This window comes from Delphinus delphis, chromosome 17, assembly GCF_949987515.2.
Source record: "Delphinus delphis chromosome 17, mDelDel1.2, whole genome shotgun sequence".
In the NCBI taxonomy this organism is placed as follows: Eukaryota; Metazoa; Chordata; class Mammalia; order Artiodactyla; family Delphinidae; genus Delphinus; species Delphinus delphis.
Window position 1 is genome coordinate 77,057,579 of NC_082699.1, and position 23,225 is coordinate 77,080,803.

The 23,225-nt window shown below is 51.0% G+C and overlaps 1 protein-coding gene across 2 annotated transcripts in view; it reads right to left on the bottom strand.

Moving 5' to 3' along the window:
• TRAPPC9 (trafficking protein particle complex subunit 9) overlaps positions 1-23,225 on the bottom strand; it is a 507,030-nt gene that overhangs the window by 116,111 nt on the left and 367,694 nt on the right. For both annotated transcript variants that reach the window (XM_069539993.1, XM_059995234.1), the window contains one exon: positions 3,275-3,428. In XM_069539993.1, coding sequence (XP_069396094.1) covers positions 3,275-3,428 — 154 coding nt within the window. The remainder of the gene's footprint in view (positions 1-3,274; positions 3,429-23,225) is intronic.

A 23,225-nucleotide genomic window follows, 5' to 3' on the forward strand; every position in this document is an offset into this window, starting at 1 on the left:
GGAGGGACCTGAAAGCTCGGCTGGGTTGTACTGGGAGGGACAGATCTTCAAGGCCTGCAGGGAGGCTGGGCTCTGCTGGAGAGCCCTGGAGGTCGATGCTCACAGGCTGCTGCGGGCGTGACCTGAAGGAGGAGGCCAGAGAGCCGAGCCCTCGTCTTCAGGAAGGGAGGGGAGGAGGGAAGGGGGCAAGGAGGCAGGCAGGGCAGCCCGACTGCTCCGCACAGCCTGAGAGACGCCTGGCCCCTGCTGCCCCAGACTGCATTCTGTACAACCAGTCACGGGGCGACTCAGGTCCCCAGTGTGTGTCAGGAATGTGCTTAGAATACTCCAGCCCTGCCAGTCCTTACCGCAGGAAAGCTGTCTCAGCCCTCCCGGGCTGCACCGTGAGTGTCCGTCTCTGCGTCTGCCCCTCCCGCAGCCTGGGGGCGTCTCCAGGGCTCAGCACACGGAAACAGCATACGTACAGGCTGTTAGCCAGGTGCAGAGTAGGTCTGGAGCTCCCGGTGTCCCTGCCACGTATCTGGATGTTGCAGATATGACCCAGACAGGTGTGCACACACCTACCGCAAGAGCCACAGTTTCCTTTAAAACACGTCTGTCCAGCCTTACGTGCCACATATGGGCCATTTTTATTACTACGGTGGGTGTCGAACTAGGCTCAAATTTTTTATGAAGTCTAAATATTGAGAAAATATTAAAATGCATAATGAAATAATTAGCCAATTCAATCTTTGGTCTTTCCATCTGCTTGAATTTAGATTTACAATAGCAAAAGTCTGCTATCCATCCCATGCCAGATGTCATTACCAGATAGGAGGGGAAGTGGGGAGAGAGGGAATGTCCTTAATGCTAATTCTCTTCACTCAAATTCGCCTTTGGGGACAGTCTTCCAATCCCTAAACTAGGAGACAGGTGTGTCTGGCACATGGTAGGCATTCAATAAGGATCTGCAGCATGAATTATTAGTCGAACACAAAATAGGGAAGTCAGCTTCTTGAAAGAATCAAGGCTAAAACGAGAGAAACCCAAAGACATTTTAGTACGTTTTCAATAGTTTTCAAAGCCCGTTCAGAGTTTTGATGGTCAATATAACCCCGTTAGAAGGCAAGGACTGTGGGCTCAAGCAGGCCGGGGGGTTCAGTGCTGGCTCCTCCCCGTTTTCTGCAGGAACTCAGAGGCAGCTGCATCAGTAAGATGTGGTGAGAAACGCCCTGGGAGCTGTTGAGCGGTGCCGAGGACCATGTGGGACCCCTGGGGGCAGCACCCAGGAAATGACACTCGCAGGTGCTGCCGTGCGCCCTGGCTCCCAGTGAGGCCCAGTCTCCGTGAAACTTGGGGAGGCAGGGCCCCCCCAGTCCCAGAATGAGACCCCGCAGAAGGATGAACCCTTCCCACCGGGTGCCCGAGCACAGTGCCCCTCCTCCACGGGTGCCAGCCAGGCCTGCCTGGCTCTGCACGAGCCCCTGCACGAAGCCAAGGCTCCAGGACCCAGCGTGGCTCCACGCAGGAGGTGCGGAGCCTCCGCAACCCAAGGCCCAGAAAGGACCCTCCTGGCTCGTGCCAGGACGTAGACGCCAGGACTGAGCGCTAATGGCCTCCTTTTACGACCGCCCGCCCCCCGCCCCCTCCCCACCCCAGGATATGAGCACCTTCACCACGCTCCCCATGGGGACCTGGCCTGGCGGGGAAGCGCTTTGCCGCCGGCCACCCCCCCTGGGTGCGTCCTTGGCCGCACCACTTCCTGGCTGGACTCAGGGTTAGTCAGCTCACCCTGCTGAGATCCCGTTTCCCCAGCGGACCGTGAGAGGCGCCGACCAGAGAGGTGTGAACAGTTGACAGAGGTGACGGATGCAGCGAGCCTGGGGCGCGGCGTGGGTGCCGCCTTCCTCCATGCTACGACACTCTGCTCACTCAAGCAGTGCAGGCTGACTGGACCCTGACTCTGCTGAGAAGTGGGGTCACCGAGGGAAGGGCACCTCCCGCGGCCCCCCACCTTTTCACTTCTCTCTGTACAGAAGACAAACGCCTAGCTCCACCATGCATGCCAGGCTCCCTCCGTGAGCCCCTGAGCGCTCTAGTTTCTGGCGTCTGGTTCTCAAAGCCTTCCATCTACAGCGCTTTATCTGTCACAAGCCCCTCGGAGACAGGGGTCTTGTCTACCAAGCCCAGATTCACGTTAGCTGGTGCAAAAGAACTTGCCTCGGTCCTGGAAGCTGTGCCTCCTGCAGCCTAAGGTTGCTTCCAGAATCCAGGGCGACGAGCCCACACAACAGCCTGTGACTATCCCACTTCCGCAGAACCAGTGTGTGAACAAGGTAATCAACAGACATTGCCATCAGAGTTGCCTCTTCCTGGGAGACACCCTGAGCGAGCCATCCTCTCGCACCGTGCGAACTGTGGGGCATCTCCCACCCCTGTCCCCTTGATAAACTTCTACTCACCCTTAAAAAGCCTGCCGTGGCGACACCCCCTCTGTGAAGCCGCCCCTGACTGCCCTACCCCCGGCAGCTTCATCCTCTGAACCTCACAGCAGTTGGCATAACGCTCTGTCCCTGCTCCCCAGCCGTCCGTTTAATCCTCAGATGACGCACACGCTCTTTGGGACCGGGCAACCCCATGAAGCCCCGCCTGCGCACTGCAGTCCCTCAGGCCACTTGCCGCATACCCAACCCAAGGCAGGCACCGAGTAAAGACTGCTGGAAAAAACACGTCAATAGATAAGTGAACCTGAGTTTTCTCCAGAGCCCCACTCACCCAGCCGAGCGTCTACCACGAGCCAGGCACTGATCGGAAACTCAAGGCAGGGCCACTCATTTTATGAAACCATCTTTTTTGTGCAGTCCTCCTAACGCCCCCACCCCAGGCTTTGCAAAATGGCATCTGCGTGCCTTGCTGAGCTGTACAGCCTGATTTCAGTTTCCCCAACAATCGTATCCTGTGTTCAGCTGTCAGTATGTGGAACCTCCCGACCCCAAGCCCAGCGTTGATAGGTGGCCGTTAGAACCGGTCACTAACACAGATCTCAACGCTGACAGGAAACACGTGATCCAAGTGAGAGCAGCTCCGGCCCCAAGGAGGCCTTTCCTCATCCTGAACCTGTACTTCACTCGTGGGGCCCTGGGCATGGTGGAAGGGTGAGAAAATGCCCACTCTTTGGTCCGTATCTCCCTGCCATGCCGTTTGTGAGTTATCTGTGGCTAGCGCTCAACAGCTGACCCCTCTGGGGTCCTCCTCAGGGATCCGCAGGTCGGGGTGGGCACCGGGAAAAGGATATGATGGTCCAGTGGATGTCCAGCTTGCTGTTGATCTCCAGGCCTCGGGCTTCCTGCCTCTCCTCCTCCAGCTCCTTGGAATTTGCAAACTGCCCCTTCTCCCCAGGGGATTCTGGGAAACTCTCAAAGTTGAACTTGTCCACTTGAATAGCCATTCTAAGAGAAGGGCGAAACAGAGCAGAGAATTAATCAGGAGGGCAATTTCTTCTGTGGGCTGCTGGAAAAGCAGCCCATGCCAGCATGAGACAGGATAATGAATCATTATCGTTAGTAATTCATAACCGATTCACTCCAAGAAAATGAAATAATTGACTCCCAGGGTAGTACCAGCTTCAGAGCTGGCTCAACACCGTTTAGCACGGAAGACACAGTCAGAATGTTCAACCCCAGAAGGAAATCTGAATTCTGGAATAGGGTAAGGCAGAGAGGAAGCAAGGGAAAAATCACAGAGGGGCGACCTGGCAACCACTTACCCCTGGGCCCCCAAAAGCCAGGGGGAACTGCAGCCTCGTCATCAGAGCCCTGCCTGCCGCGCTGCACTTCACCCTTGGCCAGATGGACTTGCTCACACACGCCGAGTGCTCCGCCAGTCGCACAGCTCCCCACCTACCCACTTCCAGCCCCTGAGCCCAGGACCCCACCCTCCCTTCAGGTCTCGGCGCAAGTACAACATCCTCTACAGAGCCTCCCACACTGCTGCTGTGTCCCGCACTCGCAACCTTCTGGCAGTTTCCAGAACACACCAGGCTCTTCCTCCCTTAGTCTTTGTGCCCACAGCTCCCCACATGGGAATGTTCTTCTCCTGACCCTTGGCACAGCTGGAGGCTTTCATCCTTTAGATTTGAGCTTAAGAAAGGCCTTCCCAGCCCACCTCTCCACAGCAGCTTTCCATCTCATCCCTCCCCTCACCCCATTCTCCACTGCGGCATTCAACCTATTTCTGCAATAGCATTTACCATGAGCTGTAAATATTTACTTCTGGATTTGTTAACTGTCTATCAATCCTACCAAAATTCAGCTCCTTGAGGGCAGAGATCCTCTTGTCTTGTTTACCAGTGTTTCCCAGGCCTGGAAAAAAGCCTGCCGGGCACACTGGAGTAACCGGTTCAGAGAAGAAATGAATGAGTGAATTAAGATCCTTCCCTGGATCTAGGGGAAGACGACGGAACAGTAAGACGCGGAGATCACCTTCCTTCCCACAGATACATCAGAAATACATCTACACGTGGAACAACTCCTACAGAACACCTACTGAACGCTGGCAGAAGACCTCAGACCTCCCAAAAGGCAAGAAACTCCCCACGTACCTGGGTAGGGAAAAAGAAAAAAGAATAAACAGAGACAAAAGGATAGGGACGGGCCCTGCACCAGTGGGAGGGAGCCGTGAAGGAGGAAAGGTTTCCACACACTAGAAGCCCCTTCGCGGGCGGAGACTGCGGGTGGTGGAGGGGGAAGCTTCGGAGCCGCGGAGGAGAGCGCAGCAACAGGGGTGAGGAGGGCAAAGCAGAGAGATTCCCGCACAGAGGATCAGGGCCGACCTGCACTCACCAGCCCGAGAGGCTTGTCTGCTCCCCCGCCGGGGCGGGCGGGGCTGGGAGCTGAGGCTCGGGCTTCGGTCGGAGCGCAGGGAGAGGACTGGGGTTGGCGGCGTGAACACAGCCTGCAGGGGGCTAGTGCGCCACAGCTAGCCGAGAGGGAGTCCGGGAAGAAGTCTGGACCTGCCAAAGAGGCAAGAGACTTTTTCTTCCCTCTTTGTTTCCTGGTGCACGAGGAGAGGGGATTGAGAGCGCTGCTTAAAGGAGCTCCAGAGACGGGCGTGAGCCGCGGCTAAAAGCGCACACCCCAGAGACGGGCATGGGACACTAGGGCTGCTGCTGCCGCCACCAAGAAGCCTGTGTGCGAGCACAGGTCACTCTCCACACCTCCCTTCTGGGGAGCCTGTGCAGCCCGCCACCGCCAGGGTCCCGGGAACCAGGGACAACTTCCCCGGGAGAACGCAAGGCGCGCCTCAGGCTGGTGCAACGTCACGCCGGCCTCTGCCGCCGCAAGCACGCCCCGCACTCCGTGCCCCTCCCCACCCCCCCCCCACCCCCCGGCACCTGAGTGAGCCAGAGCCCGCGAATCAGCGGCTCCTTTAACCCTGTCCTGTCTGAGCGAAGAACAGACGCCCTCCAGCGACCCACATGCAGAGGCGGGGCAAAATCCAAAGCTGAGCCCCGGGAGCTGTGAGAACAAAGAAGAGAAAGGGAAATCTCTCCCAGCAGCCTCAGGAGCAGCGGATTAATCCCCACAATCAACCTGATGTACCCTTCATCTGTGGAATACCTGAATAGACAACGAATCATCCCAAATTGAGGAAGTGGACTTTGAGAGCAAGCTTTATTATTTTTTCCCCTTTTCCTCTTTTTGTGAGTGTGTATGTGTATGCTTCTGTGTGACATTTTGTCTGTATAGCTTTGCTTTCACCATTTGTCCTAGGGTTCTATCCGTCCGTTTTTTTTTTTTTTTTTTACTTTTTAAAACATTTTTTTCTTAATAATTATTTTTTTATTTTAATAACTTTATTTTCTTTTATCTTCTTCCTTCCTCCCTTCCTTCCTTCCCTTTCTCTCTCTCTGTCTTTCCCTCCCAGCTCCAGGTAATATTAAACAGCGAAAATCTCCCACAGATCTCCCTCTCAACACCAGCACCCAGCTTCACTCAACGACCAGCAAGCTACAGTGCTGGACACCCTATGCCAAACAACTAGCAAGACAGGAACACAACCCCACCCATTAGCAGACAGGCTGCCTAAAATCATAATAAGTCCACAGACACGCCAAAGCACATCACCAGACGTGGACCTGCCCACCAGAAACAGAAGATCCAGCCTCATCCACCAGAACACAGGCACTAGTCCCCTACACCAGGAAGCCTACACAACCCACTGAACCAACCTTAGCCACTGGGGGCAGACACCAAAAACAACGGGAACTACGAACCTGCAGCCTGCAAAAAGGAGACCCCAAACACAGTAAGATAAGCAAAATGAGAAGACAGAAAAACACACAGCAGATGAAGGAGCAAGATAAAAACCCACCAGACCTAACAAATGAAGAGGAAATAGGCAGTCTACCTGAAAAAGAATTCAGAATAATGATAGGAAAGATGATCCAAAATCTTGGAAATAGAATAGACAAAATGCAAGAAACATTTAACAAGGACCTAGAAGAACTAAAGATGAAACAAGCAACGATGAACAACACAATAAATGAAATTAAAAATACTCTAAAAGGGATCAATAGCAGAATAACTGAGGCAGAAGAATGGATAAGTGACCTGGAGGATAAAATAGTGGAACTAACTACTGCAGAGCAGAATAAAGAAAAAGGAATGAAAAGAATGGAGGACAGTCTCAGAGACCTCTGGGATAACATTAAACACACCAACATTCGAATTATAGGGGTTCCAGAAGAGAAAAAGAAAGACACTGAGAAAATATTTGAAGAGATTATAGTTGAAAACTTCCCTAATATGGGAAAATAAATAGTTAATCAAGTCCAGGAAGCACAGAGAGTCCCATACAGGATAAATCCAAGGAGAAACACATCAAGACTCATATTAATCAAACTGTCAAAAATTAAATACAAAGAAAACATATTAAAAGCAGCAAGGGAAAAACAACAAATAACACACAAGGGAATCCCCATAAGGTTAACAGCTGATCTCTCAGCAGAAACCCTACAAGCCAGAAAGGAGTGGCAGGACATACTGAAAGTGATGAAGGAGAAAAACCTGCAGCCAAGACTACTCTACCCAGCAAGGATCTCATTCAGATTTGATGGAGAAATTAAAACCTTTACAGACAAGCAAAAGCTGAGAAAGTTCAGCACCACCAAACCAGCTTTACCACAAATGCTAAAGGATCTTCTCTAGGCAAGAAACACAAGAGAAGGAAAAGACCTACAATAACAAACCCAAAACAATTAAGAAAATGAGAATAGGAACATACATACAGATAATTACCTTAAATGTAAGTGGATTAAATGCTCCCACCAAAAGACACAGACTGGCTGAATGGATACAAAAACAAGACCCATATATATGCTGTCTACAAGAGACCCACTTCAGACCTAGAGATACATACAGACTGAAAGTGAGGGGATGGAAAAAGATATTCCATGAAAATCGAAACCAAAAGAAAGCTGGAGTAGCAATTCTCATATCATACAAAATAGACATTAAAATAAAGACTATTTGAAGAGAAAAGAAGGACACTACATAATCATCAAGGGATCGATCCAAGAAGAAGATAAAACAATTGTAAATATTTATGCACCCACCATAGGAGCACCTCAATACATAAGGCAAATACTAACAGCCATAAAAGGGGAAATCGACTGTAAAACATTCATAGTAGAGGACTTTAACACTTTCACCAATGGACAGATCATCCAAAATGAAAATAAATAAGGAAACACAAGCTTTAAATGATACATTAAACAAAATGGACTTAATTGATATTTATAGGACATTCCATCCAAAAATAACAGAATACACATTTTCCTCAAGTGCTCATGGAACATTCTCCAGGATAGATCATATGTTGGGTCACAAATCAAGCCTTGGTAAATTTAAGAAAATTGAAATGGTATCAAGTATCTTTTCTGACCACAACGCTATGAAACTAGATATCAATTACAGGAAAAGATCTGTAAAAAATACAAACACATGGAGGTTAAACAATACACTACTTAATAACAAAGTGATCACTGAAGAAATCAAAGAGGAAATCCAAAAATACCTAGAAACAAATGACAATGGAGACATGACAACCCAAAACCTATGGGATGCAGCAAAAGCAGTTCTAAGAGGGAAGTTTATAGCAATACAATCCAACCTTAAGAAACAGGAAACATCTCAAATAAACAACCTAAACTTGCACCTAAAGCAATTAGAGAAAGAAGAACAAAAAAACCCCAAAGTTAGCAGAAGGAAAGAAATCATAAAGATCAGATCAGAAATAAATGAAAAAGAAATGAAGGAAACGACAGCAAAGATCAATAAAACTAAAAGCTGGTTCTCTGAGGAGATAAACAAAATTGATAAACCATTAGCCAGACTCATCAAGAAAAAAAAGGGAGAAGACTCAAATCAATAGAATTAGAAATGAAAAAGGAGAAGTAACAACTGACACTGCAGAAATACAAAAGATCATGAGAGATTACTACAAGCAACTCTATGCCAATAAAATGGACAACGTGGAAGAAATGGACAAATTCTTAGAAATGCATAACCTGCCAAGACTGAATCAGGAAGAAATAGAAAATATGAACAGACCAATCACAAGCACTGAAATTTAAACTGTGATTAAAAATCTTCCAACAAACAAAAGCCCAGGACCAGAGGGCTTCACAGGCGAATTCTATCAAACATTTAGAGAAGAGCTAACACCTATCCTTCTCAAACTCTTCCAAAATATAGCAGAGGGAGGAACACTCCCAAACTCACTCTACGAGGCCACCATCACCCTGATACCAAAACCAGACAAGGATGTCACAAAGAAAGAAAACTACAGGCCAATATCACTGATGAACATAGATGCAAAAATCCTCAACAAAATACTAGCAAACAGAATCCAACAGCACATTAAAAGGACCATACACCATGATCAAATGGGGTTTATTCCAGGAACGCAAGGATTCTTCAATATACGCAAATCAATCAACGTGATACACCATATTAACAAATTGAAGGAGAAAAACCATATGGTCATCTCAATAGATGCAGAGAAAGCTTTCGACAAAGTTCAACACCCATTTATGATAAAAACCCTGCAGAAAGTAGGCATAGAGGGAACTTTCCTCAACATAATAAAGGCCATATATGACAAACCCACAGCCAACATCATCCTCAATGGTGAAAAACTGAAACCATTTCACTAAGATCAGGAAGAAGACAAGGTTGCCCACTCTCACCACTCTTATTCAACATAGTTTTGGAAGTTTTAGCCACAGCAATCAGAGAAGAAAAGGAAATAAAAGGAATCCAAATCAGAAAAGAAGAAGTAAAGCTGTCACTGTTTGCAGATGACATGATACTATACATAGAGAATCCTAAAGATGCTACCAGAAATCTACTAGAGCTAATCAATGAATTTGGTAAAGCAGCAGGATACAAAATTAACGCACAGAAATCTCTGGCATTCCTATACACTAATGATGAAAAATCTGAAAGTGAAATCAAGAAAACACTACCATTTACCATTGCAACTAAAAGAATAAAATATCTAGGAATAAACCTACCTAAAAAGACAAAAGACCTGTATGCAGAAAATTATAAGACACTGATGAAAGAAATTAAAGATGATACAAATAGATGGAGAGATATACCATGTTCTTGGATTGGAAGAATCAACATTGTGAAAATGACTCTACTACCCAAAGCAATCTACAGATTCAATGCAATCCCTATCAAACTACCACTGGCATTTTTCACAGAACTAAAACAAAAAATTTCACAATTTGTCTGGAAACACAAAAGACCCCGAGTAGCCAAAGCAATCATGAGAACGAAAAACGGAGCTGGAGGAATCAGGCTCCCTGACTTCAGGCTATACTGCAAAGCTACAGTAATCAAGACAGTATGGTACTGGCACAAAAACAGAAAGATAGATCAATGGAACAGGATAGAAAGCCCAGAGATAAACCCACGCACATATGGTCACCTTATGTTTGATAAAGGAGGCAGAAATGTACAGTGGAGAAAGGACACTTTAATAAGTGGTGCTGGGAAAACTGGACAGGTACATGTAAAAGTATGAGATTAGATCACTCTCTAACACCATACACAAAAATAAGCTCAAAATGGATTAAAGACCTAAATGTAAGGCCAGAAACTATCAAACTCTTAGAGGAAAACATAGGCAGAACACTCTATGACATAAATCACAGCAAGATCCTTTTTGACCCACCTCCTAGAGAAATGGAAATAAAAACAAAAATAAACAAATGGGACCTAATGAAACTTCAAAGCTTTTGCACAGCAAAGGAAACCATAAACAAGACCAAAAGACAACCCTCAGAATGGGAGAAAATATTTGCAAATGAAGCAACCGACAAAGGATTAATCTCTAAAATTTACAAGCAGCTCATGCAGCTCAATAACAAAAAAACAAACAACCCAATCCAAAAATGGGCAGAAGACCTAAATAGACATTTCTCCAAAGAAGATATACAGACTGCCAACAAACACATGAAAGAATGCTCAACATCATTAATCATTAGAGAAATGCAAATCAAAACTACAATGAGATATCACCTCACACCAGTCAGAATGGCCATCATCAAAAAATCTAGAAACAATAAATGCTGGAGAGGGTGTGGAGAAAAGGGAACACTCTTGCACTGCTGGTGGGAATGTGAATTGGTACAGCCACTATGGCGAACAGTATGGAGGTTCCTTAAAAAGCTACAAATAGAACTACCATGTGACCCAGCAATCCCACTACTGGACATATACCCTGATAAAACCATAATTCAAAAAGAGTCATGTACCAAAATGTTTATTGCAGCTCTATTTACAATAGCCAGGGGATGGAAACAACCTAAGTGTCCATAATCGGATAAATGGATAAAGAAGATGTGGCACATATATACAATGGAATATTACTCAGCCATAAAAAGAAATGAAATTGAGCTATTTGTAATGAGGTGGATGGACCTAGAGTCTGTCATACATAGTGAAGTAAGTCAGAAAGAGAAAGACAACTACCGTATGCTAATACATATATATATGGAATTTAAGAAAAACAAATGTCATGAAGAACCTAAGGGTAAGACAGGAATAAAGACACAGACCTACGAGAGAATGGACTTGACGATATGGGGAGCGGGAAGGGTAAGCTGTGACAAAGTGAGAGAGTGGCATGGACATATATACACTACCAAACGTAAAATAGATCGCTAGTGGGAAGCAGCCGCATAGCACAGGGAGATCAGCTTGGTGCTTTGTGACCACCTAGAGGGGTGGTATAGGGAGGGTGGGAGGGAGGGAGACGCAAGAGGGAAGAGATATGGGAACACATGTATATGTATAACTGATGCACTTTGTTATAAAGCAGAAACTAACACACCATTTTAAAGCAATTATGCTCCAACTAAAAAAAAATAAAAAGATCCTTCCCTAACACCCCAGGCCAACGTTTATCTCCCGCCCACCGCCACTGTTGCCCAGCCCGCACACCTGTATCCACGTTCAACTGAGTCCCCAGGTGCTACAGCCCCTGGTCTCTAGAAGGCAGGAGGGCTCTAGCTAACCACCTGCAGCTGGCCTCCAACTCCCACTCCCATGCCCCTGACAGGCGCATAGCCAGGGGCTGTGTCTTACTGATGCTGGAAATCCTACCTCTTGGCATGAAAATAGGCATACAGCAGGTACTCCACAAAAATGTGTTACATGGATGGATAAAGAAAGGGGGGGAGAAAGGGGGGCTCCTTCGTGTCAGGCCCTGAAGATGACTGTCACTCAACGCATAAAAGTAGGCATTTTCTTTTATTTCACAGTCTGTGCTGTGGCCAAAATATTCCGCTGAGCCTCAGCATGTTCTAATTGGCCTTTGGAGCTTCTTCTTTAACAACCAGGAACTGGTATTCAGGGTGTATAAACATAAGATTAAACCCAAGGAAGAGGTCTTGAGAGCTTGGAAAGGACTACTGGAACATTGGTAAATCCACAGCATTTGGCCAGGAGCGTGACGTTTGAGGGTCAGCTACTGAAGAGTCAGAGGCACTTCTGTGTAAGCGCAGAAACAGTGCATTTCATAGCAAGGACCACTTTCGACAAATTACATTTACTGTTCTTTTCGGATTATACAAGTAGATAGGCTCACTGTAAAAAGCTGGAAAATAGAGAAAAGCACTCAATCTTATACTCTAAGGTTGGTCTATTAATTCTATAGTCTTTTTTCTAAGCACTCGTATTTTAATGTAGTTTAAATCATTATATAAGCATACATACAAGTCACTATATAAGTATTAAATATATGTGACCACACATACATATACACATAATTTTAAGACTTGCTTTCCTCTCTTAATATAGGATGAGCAATTTCGCATCATTAAAAATTAGTCTGGGGCTTCCCTGGTGGCACAGTGGTTGAGAATCCGCCTGCCAATGCAGGGGACAGGGTTCGAGCCCTGGTCTGGGGAGATCCCACATGCCGCGGAGCAACTGGGCCCATGAGCCACAATTACTGAGCCTGCGTGTCTGGAACCTGTGCTCCGCAACAAGAGGGGCCGCAACAGTAAGAGGCCCGTGCACCGCGATGAAGAGTGGCCCCCGCTCGCCGCAACTAGAGAAAGCCCTCGCACAGAAACAAAGACCCAACACAGCCATAAATAAAATAAATTAATTAATTAATTTTAAAAAATTAGTCTGCAGAATATTCTATCATATGACTGCATCATAATTTACTTAACAATTCTCTATTTTACTTAACAATCTAATTTACTTAACAATCCCTATTTCTCATACTTTCAGGTATTTTCCATTCTTTAAAAACTTACTGGTGAAAAAAATCGTAACAACCATCTTTGTGCTTAAATTCGTTCTCTGCATTTATGACTGTCTGTTAGACTCCATTCTAGAGGCGGAATTACTGATTTGAGGGTGTGAAAACCTTTGAGGTTTGGAGGCAGAGGACCAAGTTCCTTCCCAGAGACTTCTTCCTGAGGTACACTACCCCGAGCAGTGCGGCGGGCACGCGCCTCTCTGCACCCTTGCCAATACTGACGATGATCAATTTTTAATCTGTGCTAGTAAGAGGCAAAATGCTGCCTCGCTGATGCTTCAATTTGCAGGTCTGTCTGAATTACTCCTGAGGCTGCACATTTTTTCAGGAGCTTATTAGCCATTTATCTTTCTTCCCCTGTGAGTGCAGCCAGAGTGCTTCTAATTTCCCACCCGGCAGAAGCGCTTCCTACGTCCAAGCTAGCCCGGAGCAAACTAGTGCTCTCTTCAAACAAAAGGTCAGAATATTTCGTAAGTTTCACTAAAAAGGCCAAATTCAGCTCATCGTCTGATAACTCAAAAAGAACTAATAACTGTCAGATGGGTGTGGACACATCCTAATACCCAGCTGTCTTCTGGTCGAATGCAAAAAGGGAGAGAGGCCCGGCTCTCAGCAGCCTTAGGGTCAGAACACACATTGGACACTGGACACCAGGATTATATTTGTGTGACCGTCTTTGGGGGGGGGGGGCTCTTTCAAACAATTTCTGACTGCGTAAGCGTCATACTATATGACCCATCTCCACCCATCAGTAAAGTGTAGCCAGGTGTGCCCACAGAACAGGAGAGGAAAAAAAAATGCAATGCAACGAACACTTATCGCACACCCAGCCCTGGGCTAGGTATTTTCAATACACATTCATCTTTTTTCCTACTGTGGCCTGAGGATGAGTGTGATTTGCTTCCTTTTACAGATGCAATGACGCTCTGTGGGCATAAACCACCTGCCCAGTGTCACAGAGCTGGCAGTCCCATCAAGAGCCGGCCGCTCAGACTCAGCGCTGCTCTGGTTTTTGCTGTATCTGGCTCTCCATTGCTTAGGCAGTGTACCTAAAAGGTAATGGTTTTTGCTCGTGCTGTTTTCAGAGCCGGCGTGGGACACAGACCCGGTGACCGCGGGCCTGCCATCCACAAGAACCAGCGCACCCCCAAACGTACAACAGCCCTCCTGCCCCAGCAGCCCCAGGTCGCGTGCTGCCAGCAGATGTCCCAAAGGCAGTGTCCCTCCTCTCCCACAGATGACGAAATCGAGGCACCAGAAGTTGAGTGGCTCACCTAGGGGCACCCTGCTTAAAATCCTGCAGCCACGGTGGCAACTCCAGGACCCGAGGATTACCCCCCCACCCAAACCCCAGAGGAGCACTGTCCACCTCTACGTCTCTATCTACGTGGGCCTGGGGCACGGTCCTGAGCCCCGCCGCCCTCCTCCTTCCTCCCCTCCAGGAAGGGCCCGGCAGCAAGGCCGGGAAACGTTTCCCAGAGCCGAGTCCTTACACGTGAGCTCTCCGCCCGCCGTGACACGCACACCGGTCCCAAGGGCCAGCACTGTCAGAGGGGGAGTCACAGCCTGGTGCCCTGGGAGGCACCCTTGCTCCAGGTGCACCCGCAGACGTGCCAAGGGGCCCCCTGGCTGGGGGCAGCAGTGCTCCCTGGTGACGCAGCAGGTCCAGAGCCCATCACAAAGCAGCTGCTCGAAGAGGAGGCGGCCCCACGGCCGTCAGGGCCGCTTATGGAGGAACTGAAGCAGAGCTGCTGGGAGCCCCTTGTGGAGAGGAGGACGGGAAACCCAGGAAGAGGATGGGAAACCCAGAGCCACCTAGCGGAGGTGGGGAGGGAGGAAGACCATCTACTGCAGCGGCCCCCGGAGGGGAGGGAGCTGAGGCCCCGGACGGCAGCCCACGTCCACCCCATGGGCACCGAGGCGGCAGAGGGCACAGAGCAGGGGGCCCCGGCTTGGGAGCAGACCACCTGGGCTGGACCCCTAGCTCTGCCCCGACTTGAACATGACCTTGGCCGTGGCCCTCCACTTCCCTGAGCACCTCTGTGGAATGCGGTCGGCAGTAGTGACCTAGAGGGCGGGCGAGGGGTCAGCGTTCTTACTCAGTGCTAGTGACCACGCCATCAGAGGTCAGCTCCGCCACAAGGCTCGGTCACAGCACAAACCCTCTTGGAAGGGTGGCACTGCCTCACAGTGCAAAACCCTGCACCCAAACTGGGGCTAATAAGCCCTGTCTTGTAAGATTTTGTGCAGATTAAGTAAGACGGTCCGCAAGTGCCCAGCACACCACAGCATCCTACAAACAGTGGCCACTGTCACGATTATCAATCCCACCTTACATATGGGGAGACTAAGGGGCTGGGAAGTTAAGGAAATAACCTGAGCTGCTCACGGAAGAGCTGAGATTCGGACCTGAATGAAGTTCTGATGCTGACCCAGCGCCCTAGCGAATTCCCCAGCCTCCTAACCGTACAGCCCCACCACCATTCAATTCTCTTCATCTTTGCCGCATCGGAGTGAAACAGAATTAATACTGCTATTGAATGCCAATTTTCACGTTTAATTTTATGGCCAAATGTGACAATAATAGTCAAGAGTTGGCACTAAAAAAAGGTGCTGTGATTTTTGAAGAGTCTATAAAAAAGCGGTGGTTTTTAAAATACCGTATCATATGATTCAGCCTTTGAACAGCTGATAACCTCGCCAGGGAAGTCATAATGATGACATTTAAATACAAATCAAGGAGTCGGATTTAGAAGGACTATCCACATATAATTAAATTGAACCTTCATTGGGAGATAATTGATAGTTATACGACGGTATTCTAAATTTATGTGGCGCATCCTTCGGAGTCTATTTGACTATGCAGAATGCCAGCCTACTTCTCTGTTTTATAATGAAGTACAATCCAAGTGAAAGGGAAGCGGCCAACCTTCCAGAGTCATCCATCCTGAATGAGAAGAACTTTTGGCAGACAAGAAAACGGCATCAACACTGACAACCTGGATCACACCCAAGAAGATCATTTTCACCTTAAGCCTCATAGATCAGTTATGGTTTTTTAAAAAAAACACCTTCCTTATTATTGTTTTTAATTGAAGAGAACTGTATTCTAAAAATCAAAGCACCATCAGGGATCGCACCAAACACAAGAGTGGCAGCACCCATGGCCACGGGGGGCCCAGCATGTGCCTCACCACCACCAGCTACGTCCGTCCCCACGGCAGCCCTGGCGGGATCACACACACGTGCTGCCCAAGGCCACAGGGAAGGCAAACGGGGCGGAGGACTCTTAACCAGGCCTGGACGGCCCGAAGCCCGCGGCAGGCGAAGACGTGGGTCCGGAGAGGTGTCCCTGCTCCCCGCGCTCCGGGCACACGCAGGGCTGGTGCAGCTGAAGGACAGAGCGCTCGGCAGGGTCAGTGCAGCTCAGACACAAGCACAGGCCTGGGAGCCAGGGCTCCACCCTCTAGCTGGTACCACGCAGAGGCTGGGATCCACCTGGAGGGGAGAAAGCTGAGGTGATGCCAGCTTCAGACAGACCCCAGCCTCTCTTGATCGCCGAGTCTGCCTCTGAGGTTCCAGCCTGTCTGAATCTCCTGTTCCTCATCTGTGAGTTGGAGGCTGTCCAGGGCCCACCGACCTCCTGCCTGGGTCTCTGTGAGTTCAGCGAAGGCCAAGGGTAGGGACTGGAGTGGGGACCATGGCCTCTTGCTGCCGAGACAGCTTCTCGGAAGAATGACCACGTGGTGTGATCATGGGCGAGGGACCAGCTGGGTCCGCAGGAGAAGAGGACCAGGGACCCCATGTGACATCCCCCGTCACACTCCCCCATACACGTGCTCCCCCGTCGTCCACACACGGGGACCCCAGGGCACTGCCCCATCTTACAGACGGGCAAGCTGAGGGCAAACAGTCCTCCTCCCCCAAGGACCTGCCCTCCTGGGGCCCCTCGCCTGTCCTCACCGCTTCCTCCAGGCAGCTAACTCCACTCCCTCGCTCCAAGACTCAGCCTCCCTGCGAAGCCTCCCTGCCTCCCATGCTGCCTTTCAGGCTGGCTGGGGCACCCCCGTGTCACTGTGCCCCCATCGTCCCCAGCGTCCTGCCCTCCTCCTCCCCGAGGGCGGCCAGGGCTCTGCCGACCCATCTCCGGGCCAGGGCTGCTTCCGCCACAGCCACGTGTGCAGCCTCCGAATTACCCCCGCAACGCCGACACCTCCTGTATAAAACTGATATGAGTTTATTCTGTATTAGAGAAAAAGAAACAAAGCAATGCTTCTAATGTCCAGAGGCGCTGGCTCTGAAGCATCGGAGTGTCCCCTTCCATCTCAGCCAACGTTTCTGCGGAAGCACAACCCCGTACCTTGCGTTTCTGTACACGAACAATTGTTTTGGGACCCGTTAAGTACCTTTCTCGGTGCAGAAAATAGTGCTTAATTAATAAAATGAGATTTACTCCTAACGTCATTGAGCTGCCAGCTGATGCCCCTGAAACTGCGGGAAGCAGAGTGAGGGCTGGATCCCAGCTTTCCGGGGCCACTTTTCATTGACTTCTCTCTGCTAGGCCTCCTGCGGGGGGGGCCCTTGCCATCTCGACAGGGCTGGCCGGCCTGCTGGATCCCTGCCACAGGGTTCGGCAGAGGCAGGGACAGCCGGGGCCTCTGTAGTGCGGTGGAAAGGGGCGGGATGGCAGGCCAGTGGGCTGGGGTTCAAGCGCGACTCTGCTCCTGATGGGACGTGGGATCCAGGGCGGGTCACCTGACTTCAGGGCACCCTCTGGGATGGAGAACTGTGTGGAGGAACGAGCACGGGCTTTTTGCAGCCACCCAGACCTGGATTCTAAATCCACGCTTGGTCACCTAGGAGCTTGGTGGCCAGAGGCTGTGCAAAGCAGTTAGGCCATGTGAACAGGGAGCACAGTACAGTTTCTTGTCCTCTGGGGTGTGTGCTGTGACCAGGAAGGTGGGCTGTAAGGTCCCTCTGGCAGCCCAGTTACCTGTGATGATTAAGAACTCACATGGGAACTGGGTATCTGACATGGGGGTTAGTCAGGATTGTGGGGAATTTGGACCACCTGGCATATAATTGGTGATCAAAATTACAGCTATTACTTTGTGGGGGGGGAGGTAAAAAAAAGTTCTAGAGTGGATTGAGATCAAAACAGGAAAGCATTTACAATGGCGTTTATGAAGTAAAAAATGCCAGGTAGATGCTAGGTACTTTATTTCTTCTTTTCACTATCGTGTAATCACAAAGAATATTACACCAAGGCTAACGCAAAAGCACCTGAGCCTCTCGCTGTGTCCTCAGCCCTGCATCCTCCACAGCTCTGCCCCCCGCTCCCAGAGGCCCCGCACAGGACAGGCTGGCGGGGAGACCCCACCAGCTCCTGCCCGTCTACCCTCACCTCCTTTCTCCCTCTCCTTCCACAGCAGGACTCACAGGGCCCCCAGCACAGGACGAGCTTGGCTGAAGCAGGGCCTTCCCTCCCCGGTGAGCACCAGAAACCATTCCAACAGTTCCCTGGATTTGCTGGGTCTCTAAGGGGCAGCTTGGGGTTTTCTCCAACGCTCCTCAATGACTGCTCTGGGGAAGCCTGTACGAAGATCAAAATAGCTATCAGATGCTCTCCCGGTTTTCTGCTATTCTTTTAGTCTGAAAGACCTGGCTTCTGCCTAGGCCTGCCTCTCATCAGTTGTGTCTTTGGCGAGTTACCCACTGGGAGCCTCCGTCCTGGGCCGGCGCGGGGGCCCTTCCTAGGGAGGGGACACGCAAGTTAACCCAAGTAAGGGTCTGGCCACGGTGCAGCCGGTGCCTCATCAGGGTTAGTTCCCGCCTGCTTCCAACCATTAGGAAACGAGCTACTTTCAAGTGGCAGGTGGACGCACTCTGCCTGGTATGAGTGAGTGAGTCCCCGCTCCTCCCCGAAGGCCGTGCTCCACTCGGGTGGGCTGGGAGAGCCACCGAGGCGCTCAGATCAGAGCAGCAGCCTCTGCCGGGGCAGGTGGGCCGTGGCCGCCATGCATCCTTCAGTGAGAAGCGGGTGCATTAACACGCTCGGGCACCTCCGGCTCCTTTGAGTTCTCCCAGAGTAACGTGCTGGCCAGGGAGGGAGAGCTAAGGCAGCAGTGTCCCCATCGTGGAGCCTGCTTCACTCCCATCACCCTGCAGAAGACGTGGCTGCATCATGGGGCGGCCGCTACCTAAAGGGTGAGGGCACCGGCCCGCGTCCCGGCTGGCAACCCCATCACCCTGACGAAGTCGGGATCCTGCACAGCAGCTGCAGGTCAGTGACTGCGCCCGAGGGACACGAGCTGATGGGACACTTCACTGTCGTCCCCTAGTCACCTTACTCCACACGTTGGCCAGCCAACGTGCCAGGGTGGGATGTGCTGTGAGCAACATTAGGGTTCAGCGGGGTGCTGGCCGGGCTAGACTGAGGAGGGAACCTGGGACCAGCCACCTGGGACCAGCGCGACGGTACTAAGAGAGCGGTCGGCACGACGCAGGCCCTGCGCTTAGCATTCAGCGACATGGGCGAACCCGAAGCAGTCCCCATCTCCCTGTGGGAGACAGACCTCGGGCAGATGGGCTGTGAGGTTTGTGATGAGCTGTGACAAGTGTTATGCCACCGGGATGCTCGGGTGCTACTCGGCGTAGAAGGGGACGACCCGTCCTGTCCACCGGCCCTGAAGCTGCTCAGGCTGGGAGTCGGGGGTGAGGTGAGGAGGGAACACCCCAGGTACGGGAACATCACAAGTGGCAGAGCACGACGTGATGGAGCGTGAACGCTGGCTCGGCTCCCTGGACACCAGTCCGACTGCTCTGAGGGGCCTGGGAGGGACGAGGCCAGAGGGGTAAGCAGGGGCAGACCACGGAGGCTCCCACGGCCTCATCAGGGTGCGTGCACATCCCCTGCTCGCTATGGCCGAGTAGATGGCCACAGCGCCAGGCAGGTGGACCCACGCTGCAAGGAGTGTCAAAGGCTAGTTTTAAGAACAAAGGAAAAATTAAAAAAAAATAGTACAAAGAGGAGAGACTGAAGGAGGCAGAGGAAAAGGCAACTACAGAGAGAGAGAACGATTACTGAGTATTTGCAGTTAGCACACACGCCCTCCTTCAAATGCAAGGTCTTACTGTCTTCACAAAGCAGAGGAGGAAACCGAGGCACAGGTGATGGTGTGGTCACCAAGCACCAGGCCTTCCTGGGCACAAACATCCTTCCACAGAGCCCAGGTGGGGATGGCAGCTTCCTCCCTGTGCCGCCCTGGCCCTGGCAGCCAGAGGCCTCCTGTGCACATGGGAGCATCCACAGGTGAGGCGCTGGCTCCTCCCTCCTGTCCAGGTGACGCCTAGGAGGGAGGCTGCCGGGAAGCCAAAGCCCAGGGCCTGGGTCCAGGGTTCCAAACTGAGAAGGCAACCTTCCTCGCTGCATCCCCTGGGGTCGCACAAGGGGGGTGGGCAGGGAGCTGCTGCGGTTTGGGGGATGGGGTTCAAACCCACTCCACTCGGCAAACACGGGGCGGAGCCAGGACGCTCACAGGTTCAACCCCAGGCCCGGGGAGATGAAGAGACAGAGGGAAGCAAACTGGAACATCGCTGGCAGATTTTTTCCTGGCAGATGCTGCTCAAGAAAGGACGTGAGAGAAATACGTGGAAGGGTTTTTGACATCTGGGTTTAAGACAGACCACGGCAGTTTCCCTCATCAAGCTCATCAGAAGCAAAAGAACCCACAGAGTTCAATAACCCGAAAATAGCTTTGGTAGAACAGTTACAGACGGATCAGACAGTTCAAACGATCGGAATGGAGGGCAAGGATCCTGGCACATTGCCAGTGTCAAAGGTAAGTGAAAATATCCTGCATTTGCTGAAGGACAATAACACTTCAATTATCCTCCGCAGAAATTAAAGTTCCCTTGTATAAAAATGCCCCTGTTAAGTGGAGCTGAACCTACAAAACATTACCGTGTTGTATCAGTCTTTCTGGACAGAAATATTTCTACGTTGGGATACAGATTTCCCACCTTCCACAGGACGCGTACCTGCTTCTACCTAACTAGGAGATCGAGGAAGGGAGGGTCTCAGGTAGGGGACGGGGCATCTGGCACTGTATCTGCATCTGGTGGGGGTGGTCCCCTCGCCGAGACCTTGCTCACAGCCAGGTTCCTTGCTGGGTTCTCTACAATCACGTCTCTTAATTCTCACAACCACCCCGGCGATAAATGTTATCACGATCAGTGTCCGAATCCTCTAGAAGAGGAAACCTCAGAGCCATGTGTGGCCCTGGGGGGCAGAGGAGAGGGGCGCTCTGGAAGGCGGACGTGGCCCTATGTCCTTGGAGCAAAGCCTCCTCCCATCACAGCATGTCCAGAAAGGGTCAGAGGTGCCCTGCAGACGCCAACCAGTCTCCAGAGTGGAGTCCAAAGGCAGGTGAGTCACCTCTGCTGGACTCTGTTCTCTCACCAGCAGACAGGGTAACCCCCGGAGAGCGTCCTGAACACTGTGACCTCAGTTTGTCATCTGTAAAATGAGCACATGATCTAGCTAAAAAAAGGTGATCTGTGGATTAATTTGGACAGTGTATTCTTAATAAGAAAGCCTTTTAGAACTCCTAGTTCTTTCATTGCCATTGTTATTACACGATATCTTCCCACCTGTACCTAGCGCTCCACACATCCAAAACCAGAAGCATACCACCTCCCAGCTACTCCCCTCCAGGCCCATCTCACTCCCGCATCACCCCACACACCGGGCCTGCGATCCCCCTTCCCTTTGCCCTCCAGGCCTGGGCAGCAGGCTGTGTGGACTGAACCTACCCCGTCCCCACGCCCTAGTTCAGGCCTCCTGCTCCCTTCTGCGCGGGCCACCTGATGGCAACGTCAGTCTAACTCCCAGCCTCTCCCCTCTCTGCCCTCTGCACCCTGTGTGCAGAACTCGATCACAGTGTATACAAACTGCCCTGGTTCTAAAGGGCTCCTGCCGCCCGGAGAACAGAACTGGGGACGAGGGTGATGATGCCTAAGAAAAGTGGATGCAAAATGCAAGGGACCTCACTGTCCTGCTAAGTGGTTTCCTAGAGCTTCTAGGCTTTCTTTAGACAAAGGGGCCAAGGAGGTTTAGCAGAGGGAAGGCAGCAGCTGGGGGGGAAGGCTGGAGGGGGGAAGAGACCGATGACGAGCCCGTGTGAAGGCTAGTGCAGTGGCCCAAATCCAAACCAAAACCACCATCAGAAGAAGAAAATTTCTAAGGTATGGAATTCTCAAAGGGATTTACAAATTGGAAATTGCCCAATGACCATCTGTGTGCGAATAACATCAGTGTGACCATCAGCAAACAGTGTATACACACAGATATACTTATAAGCACAGAAATAGAATTAAGGGCGATTCCCTTGGAAAATAAAAATTAGAATACATTTCCAGAAGGTCAAAATTCTTTCCAAGAGGCCTAAGTGCCAGGGAGGAAGTCAGTTTTTACAGTGAGAATCCCTACCGCGTACGAGGCCTTTCCCTGCACCAGGTGCTGTGCTCGAGCCTTTCCGTCCCATCATCGCTCAGGGCTCACCGCAGACGCGGCCGCCTGCTGTGCTGAGCACTCTGAGACCCAGCTCTCATCTAACCCCCGTGAAGCCCCTGAGTGTAGCCTGTCATTCCCGTCTGTACTGACGGGGAAACTGAGGCTCCTAAGCCACCCCCGGGCTCCAGAGGGACAGTCAGGGAGCAAAGGTGGAGGCCCCGAGTGCGAGGAAGTCGGCGGGATGCTGGGGGCGGGAAGTAGTGGGGGCCTTGGCCTTCATTCCAGAGGTACCTACACGGGTCCTCACGTCAACAACCGGCTCTTCTGATAAACCTCTTCACATGACTGCCCCAGAGCCATTCACCAAGACGGCAGCCTCCACGTGCCGCCCGACACCAGCGAAGGGAGTCCGCGTGGATGGGGCCACACCAGCCTCCGTGACCCGCCCCGTCAGTCTCCAGCGCCCTCCTGCCGCCGGCACCACGAAGCCCTTACTGTCCCCACGCCGCGTCCACGCTGCGCTCAGCAGTCTGCACCTCCGGCCTCTCACCCAGCTCGGCTCACCCTCAATCCCCTCAGCACCCGTGTTTCCAGCAGCCGCCCTGGTGAAGCACACACTGAAGACCTCCCGCCCCACCTGACCGTGCTCGGAGGACAGAGACGCGGCCTGCCTGCCCTCGCCGTCCTGGCGTCTGGCACAAGGGCTGGCACGCAGTCGGGGCTGAAGAAAGTGGACGCTGAACTGAGAGTCAGCCCACAAGCCTTTCGTGCGACTGCAGGGTCACCCGCCCGGAAGGAACCCCGAGCTGACGGATTTTAAGGCAGCTGAATGCCTCCATTTTATTAACAAGATGCTCCAATCACACTAAGCCAGCTGCCGTTAGTA